The sequence below is a fragment of the Syngnathus acus genome, chromosome 24 (genome assembly GCF_901709675.1).
Source record: "Syngnathus acus chromosome 24, fSynAcu1.2, whole genome shotgun sequence".
Classification (NCBI taxonomy): Eukaryota; Metazoa; Chordata; class Actinopteri; order Syngnathiformes; family Syngnathidae; genus Syngnathus; species Syngnathus acus.
In genome coordinates, this window is record NC_051108.1 from 2891706 (window position 1) to 2910889 (window position 19184).

At 42.2% G+C, this 19184-nt stretch overlaps 1 protein-coding gene across 22 annotated transcripts in view; it reads right to left on the reverse strand.

Moving 5' to 3' along the window:
- ptprk (protein tyrosine phosphatase receptor type K) overlaps positions 1 to 19184 on the reverse strand; it is a 52504-nt gene that overhangs the window by 16201 nt on the left and 17119 nt on the right. For all 22 annotated transcript variants that reach the window (XM_037245391.1, XM_037245406.1, XM_037245405.1 and 19 more), the window contains 17 exons: positions 15994 to 16116; positions 13463 to 13623; positions 13331 to 13382; positions 13196 to 13254; positions 11222 to 11303; positions 9999 to 10114; positions 9753 to 9927; positions 6791 to 6903; positions 6499 to 6679; positions 2353 to 2535; positions 2168 to 2287; positions 1985 to 2094; positions 1711 to 1909; positions 1519 to 1624; positions 1020 to 1092; positions 792 to 914; positions 635 to 709 (listed from right to left, as the gene is read on the reverse strand). In XM_037245391.1, the coding sequence (XP_037101286.1) occupies positions 635 to 709; positions 792 to 914; positions 1020 to 1092; positions 1519 to 1624; positions 1711 to 1909; positions 1985 to 2094; positions 2168 to 2287; positions 2353 to 2535; positions 6499 to 6679; positions 6791 to 6903; positions 9753 to 9927; positions 9999 to 10114; positions 11222 to 11303; positions 13196 to 13254; positions 13331 to 13382; positions 13463 to 13623; positions 15994 to 16116 (2051 nt within the window). The remainder of the gene's footprint in view (positions 1 to 634; positions 710 to 791; positions 915 to 1019; positions 1093 to 1518; positions 1625 to 1710; positions 1910 to 1984; positions 2095 to 2167; positions 2288 to 2352; positions 2536 to 6498; positions 6680 to 6790; positions 6904 to 9752; positions 9928 to 9998; positions 10115 to 11221; positions 11304 to 13195; positions 13255 to 13330; positions 13383 to 13462; positions 13624 to 15993; positions 16117 to 19184) is intronic.

Consider the following 19184-nt stretch of genomic DNA (forward strand, 5'->3'; position numbering starts at 1 on the left):
GTAATGCAATTAAAAAAAAAAAAAGGCATACATTCTGGATTCATTACAAATCAACTGAAATATTGCAAGCCTTTTATTAATTGAATTTTATTTTTTTTAATTGCATTACAGAAAATAAAACTTGATCACATTATTCTAATTTTCCGAGACAGTCCTGTATTTGTTACTTATTGTGTCCGTCCCTCTAAGAACTAAACTAGCTTACCAGGAGTCATATTTTACCGCTGTCCGTATCCACTGGTTTTCAAAAGCCTGCGTCTGCGCTGCTTCTCTCTCTCTCTCTCTCTCTCTCTCTCTCTCTCCCTGCCTGCTTTCCACTTGCTTTCTTTCTTCACCTGTTCAACCTGCTCTTGTCACTCGTGTGGGAAATACACCATCCACTCCTCTGATCATATCTGTGATTTTGGCCCATTTTGCATCACCTCAGATGAGATTCTTCAATTTCTTTGCACTATTCTCCTGTTTTGCTCTTTTCTCTACATGACTGTAAAACGACCAGTGGGCACGGGACACATTTTTAACGACAATATGCAACCAAAAATATCAAAAAATATAAGTCAGTAAACTGGATTTTTTTTTTTCTTTTGGAAAGCATTTAAGTCCCTAAGAAGCTTTGAGCAAATAATGGATTTACCCGCTCAGTGCTGCTAACAGCTTGAAAGTAGATGTTGTAGTTCTTCCTGGGAGCCAATGGGGGATTCCAAAAACCCTGAGGATTAAAAAAGCAATTGACCATCAGACAATAGTTTCACTTGATGTGGGGGAAACTTCTCCAAACATGCACATCATGCCTGGTATGTCTTGTTGTCTCCGACTGTGAATGGGAGGGGCTCGGGGAGGTTGCTGGGGGACAGTTGAGCGGCATAATAATACGGCGATCCACCAGTCGATGCGCTGTGATAAGAAACTGGAACCTGGATGAGCAAAACAACTTCAGTTTATGATCTTGGGCTCCAGAATAAGCATTTAGTGAAACTAGATTATATTTGAAAAAATGAGTCTACTACACATAAAACTACCTCAAAACAGTCAGAGGAGGCTTGTCGACGTGCTCGCCGTGGATTCACTTCCTCCACTACGATCTGGTATGCGCTATAAGAAAAAGCATCAGTCTGTAGCTGCAGATTTACAGAATTATGAAAAATGAACAGTATAGATCTAAAGGTAAATATTTCTTATACCGTATTTTCCGCACTATAAGGCGCACCTAAAAACCTCGCATTTTCTCAAAAGCCAACAGTGCGCCTTATAATCAGGTGTGCCTTATATATGGACCAATATTGAGCCACTACAGCAGGCGTGTCCAAAGTCCGGCCCACGGGCCAAATGTATATATCTTATATATGGACAAATTTTAAAATGGGCCATTCATTGAAGGTGCGCCTTATAATCCGATGCGCCTTATATATGGACAAAGTTTTAAAATGGGCCATTCATTGAAGGTGCGCCTTATAATCCGGTGCGCCTTATAGTGCGGAAAATACGGTACTATGCTAAATATGGATATAGCTGTATTACCTTATAGGTGCTCCTTTGGCCTGCGCAGGTTTGAGCAAAACCGTGATGGTTGTTGCGGTTTCATTGAGAAAGGCCTCTGAGCCATCATACTCGTCGATGGTTGGCGCTAAAGACAGATTACTCGGTTACATCACTAACAATTCTGAATAATATTCATAGAGGTGATAAATTGACAACAAACAGATTTCCTACCTGAAATGTTAGTCGTGACATTTAGAGTGGTCGCAGGACCGAATCCCTTGGAGGTGGATGCTCGTATGGAGAGCTGGTAAGTGACCCCCGGGTGCAACTGGGAGAAGAGATGGTGGGTAGCGTTGGAGGGCAGAGCCGTCAGTCCCGGCCGCTGCAGTGGCACTGACGGGTCGAAAGAGCGCAGGCCGCTGTAGCTGATCTGAAAGATGGAGATAGATGATCTTTAGAATAGGTGCTAGTGGCGGGGGCGATCGATGGTGAATTTATTCTTCACCTCATATTGTGTGATGATTCCATTTGGCTCTGATGGTTCCTTCCAGTGAAGAAGAATTCTATCCTCAAATGGCGTGGCTCTTACAGACTGAGTGGGAACTGCACCGGGAACTGTTAAAGACAGAAAGGCGTTACTTGGATTATGCTACCCATAAGTGAGTCCCAAAAAAAAAAACAATCCTACCATCTTCATCTGTTTGAATAATCGTTTCATCGCTCTCTTTGCGTCCCTCTGGATTGGTCAAAATCATCTTCAGACTGACGTTGGTGTACGGTGGCAAACTTCCTACGATATGACGCGGTGCTGCAAAGAAGAAAGTTTCAGACCGTGGATTGCGTAACTATGTCGTGAGACAGACCCTAAGGTACCTTTCGGGTCCATGTCCAGACAATCGGCCTTGCTGTGGTTGTTGGCTGTCATGTAGTGGTAACAGATGGTGACGTTGAAGGTGTGACAGCGGGTGATGTTGTAACCCAATGATTCCCAATCCACGGCTATCAGGCGGGACTTGGTCTCGGCGATCTTCAGCCTCTTCGGAGTACGCATGGGTTCTAAAAAAAAAAAAATGAAATTGTCCAAATTGGGCCATGTCAGCATTTGGATAGCCTACGCATCATGCGTTTCCTCATTAAGTTCCACGCTTGAATGACGACCCATCGACCTGCCATCTTGTTACAAGCACATCGGACATCCCTTTTTATTTAAAAGGCACAGCTACAACTCACTCAGCAGTTATCCTATTCAGCAAGAATTAAACCACGATTTATAGTTGCGTGTGTTAGCAGTTCCTGGCATTAATGTAATTACGCTAAAACAGTTACTGGAAAACAAGATACAAAAGTGCATGGTTTGTGAAAAAGATTTGTTTTCTTTTGAGTGTTAAAATGTGAAAAAAAAAAAAAGATTTGTTTTTCATATTTTAACAAAAACAAATCTTTTATAACAATATGTAAAAAATAGAATATACTATATAAAACATTGAATTTTTTATTATTATTTTTTTTCTTTCGAGTGTTACAATGTGAAAAAATGATTTGTTTTTCATATTTTAACAATAACAAATCATTTATTCGTTTATTTCAAACGTGAAAAAAAATAAGATTACTGTACACAAATGAAGACAAAAATAATATATATATATATATATAAACTAAAAGAGTAGCAAGCAAGATATAACCAAAAAAGAAACCATAAATCATATTCACATGCCTGAAAATATATATTATAAAATATATTTATAACAATATATAAAAAATACAATATACTATATCAAACAAATATGCATCTCCGTTGTTTGACTGTTCCAAAACCAAACCCAAGCTAGTGTTAAATGCAGAAAAAAAGTTTTCTGCCTCCCTCCAGTGCAAGTCTTCCCTCTTAGAGGTGACAGCACAAGGACACCAACTTGTCGCTTCTGTTGACAAGCCGTTATCTGTCCGTCGCTCAGCGCACATGCAAGACACATCACTGACACACTGTTATTACCCATAAATATGTGTGTGGCTGTGTGTCTCCAACCATAACTCTGGCTAAGCGTTCACAAAGTGTGTCCCTCAGGTTTGGGCTAATCTTAAATTGACCTACGATTAGGGTCACGATTGTTTACGGCCGGGTAGGCGAAGAGTCTCCATGACACGATTGTAAATCAATGTAATCTCCTCTGAATTGTGCACGTTACATCCGAACCCTCCGTAGCACTGATAAGAATGTATCGTCAAGGGCGGGTCACGCATTCGCACGTGGTTGACATTCCGATTTAAATGGCTCACGTGAAGGCGTGAGAAAAAAACAAAACAAAAAGGAAATAAAAAAAATAAAAAAAGATGGAGATGAAGGGAAGTCGACACCTCCTCGGCAGGTAATCGCCAGCCGGGAAAACGTCATTGGCCGTTAATGTGGAAAGCTGTTCATGGGTGGATGACATTTAAATCGTCCAATCTTGCCCATCTGTCTCGACACTTCCATTTTGTTTGTTTTTTCCATTGGCCAAATCAATAATAAAGCAACTGATTGCAGAGTGCGCCGATGCTTACGTCAAAGATGGGGGACATTTATTTATTTTTTTGCTCTTTCTCTGTTCTGCTTGATTATCCTCAGGTTACCTTGTTGCAGTTAGTTTACTGGCTTTTTTATTTAAGCATCACACCAAAGGTTGCCTTGGTGAAAAACATATCCATCAAGTCCAAACCTGATTGGACTGCCTTCCTGAGATATTGAAGGTCAAACATTTCAAACAGCCTGCTCGATTCTGATATATTTATTATTTTCTATTTTCCAAGTTTCATCATCAACTTCGATCTTTTTTTGAATGATAGCGTTTGCACTTGAGTTCATTCCATCCAAACCAAACAAAGCTCTGCTTATTTCCCAAGCAATAACGTTGCTCATCCACATCTATTTACTCAAGAAATAACCAAGTCGTTTAAGAGAGAAAATTAAACCGAGGCAAAAGGGAGCAAAGGAAAGATAAAAAGTCTGGAACGTGGCCCAAAGTCAGACGGGACCTGGTCCACTGAAAAAAAACACAGAGGCTGCCTTGTCCCCTTTCCCCCTCCTCCGGTACAGACAAACGGTTGGATTCATGTTGGAACTAAAAAGGCTTTGTTCTCCACAGTCGGGAGCTTTGGAAAAACAACAATGCCAATAAACACCCAACAATAACACCAAGGACGGCGAGCGTCCTATCAGCCCAACCCAGAGGTTGGTATTAAACAACACAAAACAAAAGCGGTGGAATGAAGCGAAATGAAATGGAAGTACACTGAGGATAAAACAAAACAACAACAAATAATCTCAACGGAAAGCCTTGGGAGAAGAAACCAGGCTGTATGTAGCCAGAGGCCCATGGAATCAACAACAACAAAAAAAAATGCATTTGAAGAAGGATAGGAGTGGGAGGAAGCAGAAAAGGTTGCCGGGAGATGGGGCCAAATTCGAGTTAATCTGTCCAATTAGTTCTTGGTAATCCTTCCACTGTCACGAGGAAGAAATGAAAGTCATTCCTTCCGTATTAGGAACTCACATCTCCGCCTCTCTTTTGGGCCTTCAAGATGCAGATTTGCAAGATTTCATCGTCGGGTGTTCTTACGACAGGTAGTCAAAAAAATGAAACCCCTGTTTATCAACTCGGTTATTAAATCTGCAGTCTCTGAGCGGGTTTAATTCCCTTAAAGGTACAGTGTATTTTTTTTTTTTCCAAGGGTCTTCGACTAAAATGAACCCTACCCCCGACTCAACTATAAAGAAGCACAAGTGATGTAGTATCCAGTATTCGAGTGTGGCTCCTGTAAAGAGAGAGATGAGACTTTTGCGCTTCCATTTTTTCGATTAATCCATGTGATGCTGAGCTTGTGCGGCAATAGCAGAAATACTGCGACTCCCCTCTACTCTGTGTGTGTGTGTCTCACTATGGAGGTTCAGACTTTTGGATTAAAAGCTACTTCATCAGCCACAAACTCTTCACTCCAACACTATTATTTTTCACTCTTCAGACAAGAGCAATAAATCACCACAGAGGGAAAAATCGAGAGAAGTGTGTGTGTGCGAGATAAAAAAAATAAAATGATGACGGAATAATTACTGTCATCTCAACATTGATGACTTTGTAATTAACACAAGTGGATTCAGCTATTTATTTAAGTTGCCTGTTATATTTATGTTTATTTTGCATTTGCCTTTAAAGTTTCGCTTTAAATATTCCACAAACTACAGGGGGCGGGATGAGACAAACTTAAGCAAACAGGGAAGGCAAAGGCAACATTTTCATTCAAATCAACTAATCACATCTGTACAAAAAAATGTTGGTTCCAAAATTTCATAAAAAAAAAAAAACTATTGATGCAAATCTCAGTTATAATAATTCTTAGCCCAAGCAAATGTCTACTACTTAGTGAACAAAGGGCTTCATTTCAAGTGAATTCATTGTGTGCTGATGAACTGATAGCCACGCATTGTGTCGATTTTAATGAGTTACCATCGTTCACGCAAACGATTAATTTACATTCCATCCCAAAAAGAAACTGCTCAATACAGCGAGGGAAGTTCCTCGCTTTCCGTAAACACGCAAAACATCGGTTGGCGGACATCAGTCAGGCCCCGCAGTTATGAATTTTCATCTCTTTTTCATTTTCCTTCACAAGTTTCATCATTCTCACAGCCCCCGTCTCGCCGCTCGTGCTCCTTCACTCCTGTGTATTTTCATCATCTCCCATCATTGCCCGCCTCATTCTGTTTCTCATTGCTTTTTCTTCTGAGTCCCCCCCCCTCGCTCTGCCCCCCCCCCTCCCCCCTCAGGCCAGCTGTGTTTTTATTTCACACGTTTATTTCTACAAATGTCAGACAGGGTTTCTGCCCTCTGTCTATTGATCCACTGGGAGAATAATATGGAATGAGAAAAGAGGGGAGGGAGGGATGAAGTGGAAGACATGAATCTGGAGCAAGTTGAAGAGCGTTGTGGATATGATCTTCAATTAATTCCATTTTTTGATTGTATATTATTTTTCATTGTTTCCTACCTGCACATTTTGTCCGTGTGATGAGCGGCGGTCCGGCTTTGCCTGTCCCGCCCTCTCCCGGTCGGGTGAGTAAGACTCTGATCTCATACTCGGTGTCGGGGTCGAGATGCCATAATTTATAATTGGGGGAGTTGACTGCATGGGTCTCTATCCAACTGCCTGACGTCATGCGGTACTCCACCTTTGGAAAAATTCAACATGAAATATATTCCTGTTATGTTTTGAAATGAGATCAGAACACAAAAAGCTTGGTTACAGATTTACTATCCTAAAAAAATATATATATACACACCTCTTTGAGTATAATAGGACCATCTCCAAAGATGGAGTTGGCATTGAGCTGAATCAGCAGGTAGGTAGGCCCGACGCCGAGCAGCTGCGGTGGGGCGATGGGGTGCGGAGGCTCTGGGGAGAGAAAAACAATGAATAGGATCAACATCAAGAAAGATTCAGAGAGTCACATGGGAATGACACTAAAACAAAGAAACAACAAAAAGGAACGGGGGGGAGTCTGGGGATACATGACAGTCGCGGTGATACAGTCTTGGAAAAGATGCAGGATTAATTACCGTAAATGTCCGACTATAAGCCGCTACTTTTTTCTCAAATTTTGAACCCTGAATCATGAAGTTTATTTTATAGTCCAGTGCGGCTTATAGTCTGAAAATTACGGTAATCTGATTGTGGAAATGTTACAAATGAGTTTCTTTCATAACACCTTATAAAAAAATATATAAAAAAAATCAAGCTAATTCACCAATTTCTTGTTTCCCAGTATTAATAATATCCTGCTACATTGTATTTATAAAGTGCTGCACATTACATCATTTAGATTTATTTTCAAACGGCAGCTTGCAGAGGTGATGTTTTATGCATCGCTTGTGTTTCCTTGTATACCGGTGGCTGCATTGAATTCTAATGATCATAATCTTAAAGCAACTTTTTGATATGCAGCTCATCAAAAGACGATGTACCTTCAGAAGAAGGCATCCGAAAAAAGGCTTTGAATAGCAGTGGCGACTACAAACGTGAGGGAAATGTGATTTATTTTGTTTTGAATGGTTTCAAATAATCAAGTCGCACAATAAGCAGAACCGCATCAATAAATGTTATGCTCAGGATTTTTATTCCTCATCTCTTCTCGTGTGCACATGCGTGTTTGTTTGTGTTGAATGCGGCTGTCAGGCTGAAAAGATATGAAACACTGCCGTTTGACAGTTTGCTAGCCTGAATTCAGATAATGAATGTTGAAGCTAGTTCAGAAAACCCATGACGTCCGCAACGTGTCAACTCGCGACTGCGTCAAATCAAACAAAAAACAACATGATGGGGAAATAAAAAGCAAAAGATTCATAAATAGTTCAATCTGTATGTTAATGAGAATTCAAATTTGTGTGCCACTTTGAAACCTAAAACATAAATAATGAAAAGATAAATAAAGCAGGACGACGTTTAAGTGGGTCATCGTGCGACTCGGGAGAAAACAGAGCTGAAGTCTTGCTTTGGATTTTCTTTTTGTTTTCTCATTATTTGACATTTGTACAGTTGACCTAAAAATGATGAATGGTGTTGTTGTGACGAGACGACTTTGTTGTCACAATCTTTTGGATTATTAATCATGTGTGAATCCATTTTCGGGGTCACATGTAAATTACCGTATTTTCCCGACTATAAGGCGCAGCTAAAATTTAGTCTTCACAAAGTACTCGAGACGGACATTTGACCTCCGCAACAGCAGAGGATGTGCGTCTGGCAGTGACGATCAACAAGCGGAAAGCTGCTCTTGAAGCACCTGGAGCTCCAGCTGTCACTATCATTTGGATGAGTAAGCATGTTTGAGGTTGTAAGAGCAACCAAAAAAGAAGTTGTCCACGACAGGCCGGGACAATATAGGACATCTGTATGGAATCACGCATGTATGTGTGTGTGACAATAATATTGCAGGAGTTTTTCAGGCCATGGCTTGCATATAATGCAAGCTGGCATTGCAGTGTGTGTGTGTGTGTGTGTGTGTCATTGTCGGAACCAGAGGGCAAGACTATAAGACAACAACAACAACTGACAAACTCCAATATGATTACTAAGCACACACAATAAAAGGTTCTTTCACTTTCTTAAGACTTCCCAACATTTACTTTGGGAATGTTCTTGACAAGCCCGGAGCAGATATGTGGACTGGGCCTGTGTGCACTTGCTTGCAGGCATTTCATTTGTCATATCTTAATTTCCCCGCAAACTCGGTCGATCTCACAATATATTTGAAAACGGGAAAAAACAGTGTAAACACGGTATTAATGCAGATTCCGTCCATGTACATATGTACTGCATACATATTCAAAGTGCATACTTTATTAATAGGTAAAAAAAAAAAAAAAGTTCAATATTTCTTTGATTTCCCCTCAGCTTCTCATTCCTAATAAATAAACATGAAGTGGCGCCCCGTGCACATACACGCTAGCTGCTGTCATTTCTTTATTGTGATACCCTTCGCACATCCAGATGGGATTATTTTTTATTTTTTTTGCTTATATCCCTCAGAGATGCACAAACATCTTTTTCACAGCATGCAAGAGCCCCTTGATTTCAAGTGTACCATTCACTTGCTGAGCCTGAATGTATTTTCATCATTATCGTGATCTAGATGGGTGGCAGTCATGATTAGACACGAGAACCCTGCCGCGCAGCTCACTTACCCTTTATTATTATTATTTTTTTTACATCTGTCACATATTAAATTTAAAAAAATAAAAAATGCTGTCTTTCTTTGGAGTCAACTTCATCTTTCTTCTTATTAAAACGTCGTGATTTCTTCCACCACTGCCAACATCATCTGCAGAATAACAACTACGAGCCCTCCGTTTACATATTCAGACATTATTCTGATATGAGCACTGTATATTCTCTGGATAATGAGCCGACTATTTACATTTACCTTTTTCCCCCCTCCACCCTCCCTTCCCTCTCGATTCTCCTCGCCCCCTCCCTTTCTGTCACTCCGGGATGCCTCTTGCCTTTAGCCCTGCCCTGCCTGGGAGATAATCTGAATATGGATAGCGATTCAATGTCAATGAATAAAGAATCTTGTGGCAAGCACACATGGGTGACATCCTATTAACCACATGTCAACTTGCACATGACAGATGAAGCACGCATAACACGCAGGCGCAGGCACACGAGTCAATATTATTCCAGATACATTTTTCGATCGGGCAAAGACAGAAGATCCATGATACCGGTTTTAAATGAACCCTCACCTCTGACGATAAGACCGGCAAAGTTCGACACCCCCGATCCGCGCTCCGACTGGGTGACGCAGCGATACAGATCTTGATCCTGATTGGTGACTTCGTTGAGATGGAATGAGGCAGAGAATCGTCGGTGGTTGATGTTCTTTCGCTGAGACACGGGGATATCTTTTCCGTTTCGCCGCTATGGAGCCAAGATGGGGAACGAGTTGAACAATCTTGATCATGGAAGCAAGTATTCTTGCGTGTCTTTACCTGCAGCCAGAGTTTACTGTTGGATGTGTCTCGCCCGGTAGCGATACACTGAAAGGTGGCGTTCTGACCGGCGTTGACCTCAACGTCTCCGAGACGCAAAAAATGAGGGGATTTATCTGAAATAAATCAAACCACATTGGTTAATAACCCTTTGCAAGTTCCCACAAAGACACAGCACAGGTACAAACAATCCGTACACTTTAGGACATTTTCGAACCCGTGGCGATATGTTCCCTATTACCGCGATTAGATTTTAGAGGAGTCAGAAGATTCCCGCAGCCCAACATTGCCACTGGCTGCTAAGATCGCTGTCACAATGTCACAGCTTCTAATACTTAAGCACCACACTAAGGTATGGAATAAGCCTTTTGAACCCCCCGAAGAGGCTGTGAGTCTATTTTTATTCCAGGGAGGCGATTGCAATCATAGATAACAGCTGAAAACACACAAACACACACAGACACACAAACCTGTGTGTGTGTGTGTCCTGAAATGCAGCTGTGAAGAATGAATGCTTCTACTGTGGAAGTTGCCGCTCTCGATTAAGAGTTGCTCCTCTCTTAATATTCATTCGCACCACTTCCAGGTCACTTTACTGACAAAATTTGACAACCTCAAACAGAGCCAGGGTACGAATGGTACATTCGAGTATTATGACTTCCAAATCAATAAGTCTTTTTACGAGTCAGGCCGGGCGACTCGACGCATGCCGGCAAAGGGCTTGGATTGCTTTCATTCCTGCCCGTCGAGTTTTTTTTTTTTTGGATGAACTTGCACACGTGCACGAGTGGCAGTGCGGAAACAGCAAGAGGGGGTTAGAACGTAACGTGAATTTAAAAAGGAGCGTGACCCTCATCACTTTGCTGTCAGCGCAGGACAAGTCGGCTACTGTTCACTGCGCGTGTGTGTGCGGGTGTGTGTGCATTAAGAGAAAGAGAGCTGAGTGGTCAGAATCTTCCGTCTCCACCATTGACCTAATACCGTTTCATTTCCCGCTTCACCCATCCCAATTTCTCCCTCCTCGCCGTCTTCCCTCCCGTGTTTTTACAACATGTCTCCTCTTGCCGCATCCCTGCCTTCCCCGAGTCACCTTCCGCTCATTCCCACTTATCTGTCCGTTCGACTGCGACAGAAACCATCCCCGGTTCAGTCTAATTAGTGGCCGAAGCTATAAGCGTCGACTCAGCGAACTACAACTAATTGCCGGCATGCTAATGACTCACCGCATGGGTAGCTGAGCACCTGAATGTCATCTATAACGATGAAGCCGGTTTTCCTGTCCGATGCCTCCGCTTCAAATATGACCTGTGGGCAGAGAAGGGGGGGGGGGGCATTAGGCATATAGAAATAATTTATTTATTTATTACCATTATTTATTATCTTTTTTTTTTAACTACCGTAATTTTCGGACTATAAGCCGCACCAGCTAGAACACGTGATTCCGGGTTCAAAATTTGCGAAAAAAGTCTTATCGTCCGAAATTTACGGTATTTTAAGTGTGTTGCTGTTTACATGAAATCGAGGTACAAAAGTTACAACGAGATGAAGTTGGCGAACACCCCTGAGGAGGGCTAGATAACAATATGACTACCTCTCTTGCTGCTTGGATTTATATATTCAGTCCAACAACCCGCCAAGATTAATAGTTCTTCCTGTTGGACCACAGTAATCTCCTTCGGTACACATAAAACACCTGACAGATAAATGATTAAAAAAAACTAATAGAAGCCACTGCGGGAAAGGCAGAAGAATAAACCTTAGTATATACACTGTATGCTTCTCATTCCGCTTCGCTCCTTCTCTCTTTACGCTTTCCCATTTCATTGCATTCTCACGGTTTCTTTTTCCCAATCTGCATTAATGTGGCCAGACTGCGAGGCCAATGTGACCTCCAATTTGACACATACCATGGCAGGGGAGACGATAAATCGCCGTTTCGACACTATATAGAAGTAATATACCAGCAAGTTATTTTTAAAATAAATAGGGAAGAAGTCAGAAATACTGCAATAGAAAATAATGACGCTGATGATTTACAGAAATTGGAGTCTTTGGAAATGTTTTTTTGGCTCTACTAACAAATATCAATTGCATTTTTTGCAACAACCATTCACATGTATGGACAATTTTGAGTACTGAACATGTAAGAGGGAAAGAACCAGTTGCTGTCATTCATCACCCTCGGCGAGAACACGCTTTCACAGCTGCCTTGGCTTCGACCAACTCAAAACGACTCACAGGAGCACACGCAAAAGCTAAAATATGAATCTGATCATTGGAGAATCTATCGTTTGTGCAAGTGCGGGCGTTTACCTCCCCAGCCTCATTATCATGCAAGCTGAAATGCCAACAGAAGCATGTTTGAACATGAGACGGTGGCATCATCACCTCCACCCAAAGAACCTGTTTCATACCCTGAAAAAACTCCGTAAGCCCTCAGCAAACAAGAATTGATTACGTTCAATTACAACATGTTGACACTTGCGTTTACTTCTCCCCTCGGTCACCGGGGGGGGGGGGGAGATGGGTGAGGCATGGGCACCAGATGGGTCATTTGGAAGATTCTTCCACCCTTCACTTTACAGTCGCGCCCAAGATTGGGTCCCAAGGCTACATATTTCAATCAGGAAGTGTTTGCGCATGCCCTGGCACTGACACTCATCTGCAGCGACACCCTTCAACTATTTCGATATCTGCAAACGACACCAACCTCTAAAATTTGCCAAAACGTACACATATATTCTTGACTGTTTTCCATACTGACTTTCAAATAACAAAATAAATGCAGCAATTGGGGACACCAATGCAAGCGCACGGTCAACCCCCATGGCTTCGCACTACGTCTTTCTTGCCTGATCGTCACCTCCTGAGCCTCAGTCAACACAAATAAATCACTAGCATGCCTCACAGCATGAGATGTTTGTTTTTGAAGCTGTGTGTAGCATCTGCTATGTCCATGTGAACACCAAAGAAAAAAAACTCAAAGTACTTTTTTAGTCATTATCTAGACATCCAAACTGGTTTGACAGCAAAAAAAAAAACTCACAATCTATTCCAATCATCCAACTCAACGGTTTCAATTCCCACACAATAAAATCAAACAGTGGACAAAACTTCCTGCCAGCTGTTCCAATACATTTGCACAAACAAAAATCAGCAAACACAGATGTTAGTGGTAAAAGGAGGCGGCAGTTTACCTGGTATTCATTGGGCCAAAAGGTGGAGATGGCCAGCTCGGCCTTCAGCCAGTCTTTACCTGAAAAGTCAACAGAGGTCAAGTGTCACCCCGCTGTAAGAAATGTTAACCACATGAGAATTTCATTGTGCCTTACCGGTGTATGTTGTTACATTCCAGATCGGATTGGCAAGGGGACCCTTGTTAACCTGCAGACCCAAGGAAGGAACCAAACCAAAATAATCATTATTATTCCACATATTATTGGTGAAATAAAGATATACAATACCTTCACTCGGACATTAAGCGTCCCGGGAGTGGAGCCATCAGCGCTGGTGAGTAGATAGTTGAAGTCAATACAGTGAGTGTCATTCTCCTTCATCACCGGGAGCTGAAACCTGGCCTGCTCCCCAATATGATGCTGAGACCCGTCCACGTACATGTAGGAACCTGGACAAAGGAACATCGGTTGATATATGCAATAATATTCCGACAATTTCTATGTTGTTAAGCAGACGCATAAAATACTGTGCTGAAATTGTGTCGAGACAAAGGCAGCTCTGGTACAATATGAACGCTACACGCTATAGGAGAGTAGCGATTATCTAGTCATTGTTCGGATAATCTATTGCTGCCGGCGATAATAGGAGGGAGGTCAAACAGTAGCATATTTTTAATTAAAGCATACAAAAACGTCTACCGTATTTTCCGGACTATAAGGCGCACCGGATTATAAGGCGCACCTTCAGTGAATGGCCCATTTTAAAACTTTGTCCTTATATAAGGCGCAGCGGACTATAAAGCGCACCATTAATGCATCGTGTCAGATTTTTAATCCAAATCAAATCATTCTCCATTTTATCTTTTTTATTTCAACTTCAGACGCAACAAATGACTTTAAATTCACAAAATAATGATCCATCGTCTTTTTGATTCATGATTCATAGTCTTCAGTGGGCCACTTATGATTAATTTCATGACACAATGCTTCGGGCCAGTTTAAATTTAGGAATTTGGTCCATATATAAGGCGCACCGGACTATAAGGCGCATGGTCGGATTTTGAGAAAATTTTATGTTTTTAGGTGCGCCTTATAGTCCGGAAAATACGGTACATTGGCAGCGCGCACGAGCACTGTATGTCAATCATTGGTCGTTTCATCTCTCTTTACACACTGACAGTTGTGTCTCTCAATGACTTTTTTTTTTAATGAGTGATCCTACTTGAATTTTGAAAACAACCAACAGGAAGCAGAATGGCTTGATCCAAACTGGACGCCATGCACGTGGTCTTGAGAAACGCTCTAATATTAGTCTTGCAAAACACGCAATAGGTGTCACTGCTGTTCCTTCTGATACTTGATGACACGAGGTGGATTGAAGACGCCAAGTTTGTGTGCTAGCTAAAAATACAGGGATCAGTCACAGACCCAGATATGTCACAACACATGCCATGGCATGATAGGTTTCACTTGATACAACTAAATTGGAGCAACTTTTTTGAACAGGTAAAACAAATTGATTCTGATGAAGTCTCGGGAGGGAACAACCGTTAAGACAAAAATGCCGTTCTCTTATGTATGTGAGGTTAACGGAACATTTCTACCACCAAACTGTAAAACTGCCAATATCCTGTCTTTGAAAGGCTGATGTCGAAAACGGACATTAATGGAATGACGACACAAAGTAACAAAGCTAAAAATACCCCTGAGACGGAATTAAGACCTAGATCTGTCACATCAGAGCCGGAAAATTGAAGTTAAAACGGATGACGCCTTTTTCTTCAACAATAACATCTTCCTTTTAGTATTAAGCCTGCTATATAAATAAATATTTATTTGGAAGAAATTGAAGTAACAGCATTTTTGCACCTCCAAGCCTGTTGTTCCACTCTCCTCCTCCACAGATGGCAAAAAAAAAAAAAGAGACGTGACGAGAAGCCAAATAGGTTTGAAGTGGGGCTCGCTGACAACACCGTGAGTCAGGAGTACCTACTTTGGGTGGGTGACTCACGCCGTCTCAGCCTGTCAATGTTCGACTGGCACGCTTCGCAAAATGCCAGCCAACGTAGTGCCGTGGCGCCAACACCAAATCTCGTGGCGATAACACGGATGAGTCTTATCGCCATTGCAAAAACCCTTCCAGGAGTACTTAACAGACACTTCTATAAGAGTTAGCTAAATGCCAGAGAGGTTGGTTTTTAATAACGATAAGCAAGACATATATATAGCGTTGCGTTGTCATGGTAACAAAGTCAATCTTTTCCAGCTGCGATCACTGGTTTACTAAAAACATTTTTTTTTTGCAAGACCAGCTTACTCAACATTGCACGCGTGTTTTTACTTAAGAGACTTTTCACATTGTAAAGTGGGCAACCTTCCCTGTTCCCCTCTTTTGATTAATGACCTCCTGTTCTTAATTAGACCCTCAACCCCGAGGCAAGAAATTTTTAATTCCCCCCTCATCATCACCATCATGGAAAAACACAACAGATTACAGAGGGGGGGGGGGGAGTGTGAGTAGAATGTGTTTTAATTGCTTTACTAATGTGAGACCAGGACAAATATCACGGAAATATCCTCTTAATGGCGGCAAAGTAAGAAAACGTGGCGATACAAAACAAAATGGAGCCACTACCAAATTCTTCAACTGGTTGGGTCCACATTATTGCTAATTCTTAACATATTTGCAAATGAAGAAAAAAATATATACCGTAATTTCCGGACTATAAGGCGCACCGGATTATAAACCGCACCAGCTAAGACTCAAAATTTGCGAAACAAAGTCGCAGTTTATAGTCCGAAATTTACGGTAGTCTCACCTTTGGGCAGGTATGGGGATATGTAGGGCACTTCCTGGGTGTTGATGTGAGTCCAGTCAAAGTCGTCATAAGGATCTTGTTGGTAGTCACATTTGGAGAAGCCATCGTCAAACGTGCAGCTTCCTGTAGAAGCAGAACAAAAACGATTGGGCATTGGAGCGGAAGAGAGAAATGTCTGCAAGCTTGAATTAAGACAAAAGGTAATCGACCAAACTTTGCAATGCATCTCCATGTAATATTTCCGAGATGATTAATAGAGCACCACGAGTGGGAGCTCCAACAGTCATCCATCAAGGTTAGACACAATCACCCCTGACTCAATCATCAGCAGCCTTCAAGCGGATCATCTGAGCCCATCACCACCTCTGGGCAGGCGTGTGTGAGCTGGCCGCTGCAGGAACAGGGACAGCACCCCCCACTCTTCTAAACAGGAAGTCTCGCTAATACAGAGAGACGCTGCTTGTCCCTGGTGGCCAGCAGACCCAATCAACTCGCGATGATACGTGGCTGATAGGAATGGCGCGCTGATTACAAGCGGCCGTCTGATTCATTGACCTCGGAGCGTTACGTGGTTTGTGTTAATAACACAGCTCCGAGGCATCATACAAAAGAAAAGTTAAGTACCATCTGATACAAGTCTTTAATTGTTAGTGGGGACCAGGATTAGATGACTCCTCATGTTAGCTGCAATATGGTGTCAATAAGTACCATCCAGAATTCGGTTTCATCAAACCAAGAGACCAAACATGACAGCTGATGATTGATTAAGTGACTAATAACCAGCTTTGCAGATCATAATGATCCATTGTTCAGCACAAGATTAAAAAATGTGAGGAAAAAAAAAAGAAAACTTGAATGCAAATGAACTAATAGACAATTTCACATGAACGCTGTGGAGAATGCAAATTTGCTTTTTGTTCTCAACCATCTCATCTTCTGGTACATCTTGCTTTATCGCTACGGCGACCTAGGGCGGGCGGGCTGCAGCGCGCCATGATGTCGAGCATAACGACAGGCCTTGAGATCCCCCACCGATCCGAGTGGGAGCTCCAGTGGGAGACCAAGAGGAGACAGCCGCTGCCGCAGGAGAAACGCGTTAACGTCAAACTAAGTGACTGTTTTCGGCTGCCGGCCGCATCGCTGGCTGTGACTCACGGCCTCCGAGACGCATTGGATCACATTCCTCTTGGCGTTCTTTGGGGAAAAACCAGCCCGGGCTCCGTGCATTTCAGTCCAGTTCCGTTCGGTTTTGTTAAGTCTTTGTCACAACGACTTAATTCGTGGAGATGCCACTTTGTGCGTGGAGTGCGCCACTGACAACACGCATTTTTCAGCTTAACTCGGAAGCTAATTCGGCTGATCTTGAAATGTGATGACTTTGTGACCCCGCCGCTTGTGCGTCAGTTTACATGTTGCTGTCTGGTAGTTCTCTGCAAAGTGTGCATGGCCCTGCTTTGAGTCCACAGTAACCTTGTGTAGATTTGAGGTTAGGGACTTGCAAGACAGCTTCACTTTATAAGGTATAGCCATGTAATCTATTGGAATCAAATACAGCACTGTCTAAAAGGTATTCATGGTGCATCTGGAAACTATTCACAGGTTTGCTCATTCCTCTTTGCAACATGGCTTATAATCCATCAGACTTGATGGAGAGCATGTGCGCACAGCCATTTTTGGATCTCTTCGGAGATGTTCAATCGGATTCAAGTGTGGGCTCAAGAACATTCAGTCCTGAAGCCACTTTGTATCTTGTCATTATTGTGCTGGGAAAAGACATCGACCCAGTCTAAGGTCAAGAGCACTTTGGAGTAGCTTTTTCAAACAACATGCTATCATCAACTGCGGGGATGATATGGTCAGGTACCGTATTTTCCGCACTACAAGGCGCACCGGATTAGAGGGCGCACCTTCAATGAATAGCCCATTTTAAAACTTTGTCCATATATAAGGCGCAGCGGATTATAAGGCGCACCTTCAATGAATGGCCCATTTTAAAACTTTGTCCATATATAAGATATATACCGTAATTTTCGGACTATAAGTCGCGGTTTTTTTCATAGTTTCGGTGGGGGGGCGACTTATACTCAGGAGCGACTTATATACATATATATGGTTTTTTTCACTTTTTTGGGCATTTTATGGCTGGTGCGACTTATACTCCGGTGCGACTTATAGTCCGAAAATTACGGTACATTTGGTCCGTGGGCCGGACTTTGGACACGCCTGCTGTAGTGGCTCAATATTGGTCCATATATAAGGCGCACCTGATTATTTTGAGAAAATTGGAGGTTTTTAGGTGCGCTTTATAGTGCGGAAAATACGGTAATGAGCGTTGCCTGGTTTCCTCCAAACGTGATGACTGGCGTTCATGCCAACGATTCATTCCTCATCACAACAGAGATTTTAGTCTCATCGAGCGTTTGGCAAATAATATCACAAATTGCAAAACAAATCGGTCTCATGTAACGACATAAATTGGAGAAAATCTCACCAACGTACAATCCTACACCACTGCGCTACAACGAGGTTTAATGGTGGGCTCATGTTATCGACTTACTCGAAGGTTTGTATATCAATCGTGTGCTTTCTACACTTGAAATTGGAACACAAGAGGGGAAGTGAAATACCAGATGGCAGGAGATTGATGAGGTAAATTCCCACCATGTTAAACTTTACAAGTGGGAGGGGCATGAGATCACACACACATTGAGCAAAACTCAACAAAAGCAACAATTAAAATGGGATGCAATAAAAGTGTATACCGTCCTTTTTAAGTACATTTAAACAGCATGTGTGTATGGTTTGAAAAATTTCAAAGTATAAGCACGAGCTCGTATCCAGATGGGGTCATTATGCCCCTTGCCCATTACTCCATTCACAAGGACACTGAGCGAGAGAAAACGACTGCATGCTAATCACTTCCTAATCAGCTTCTGGGATTGGCTGCCTAGCTAATGAAATAATGGCGACTCATTTGCATAATAAAATAATTAGAGAAATTTGATAACCGCTCAAGGGCAGAGGGGGCAATATACGCGCGGTGACAAAGGACGGGTGCAATTTTCAACGGCGGCAAGACATTTGTCCCTGTCACTCAAAATGATTTTGCAGTTATTTGTAAATGACCCCGACCTCCAAAAGGTCAAACGCAAGTGAAACACGGTTCTATCTAGGTTACCCCACGGGAGCCT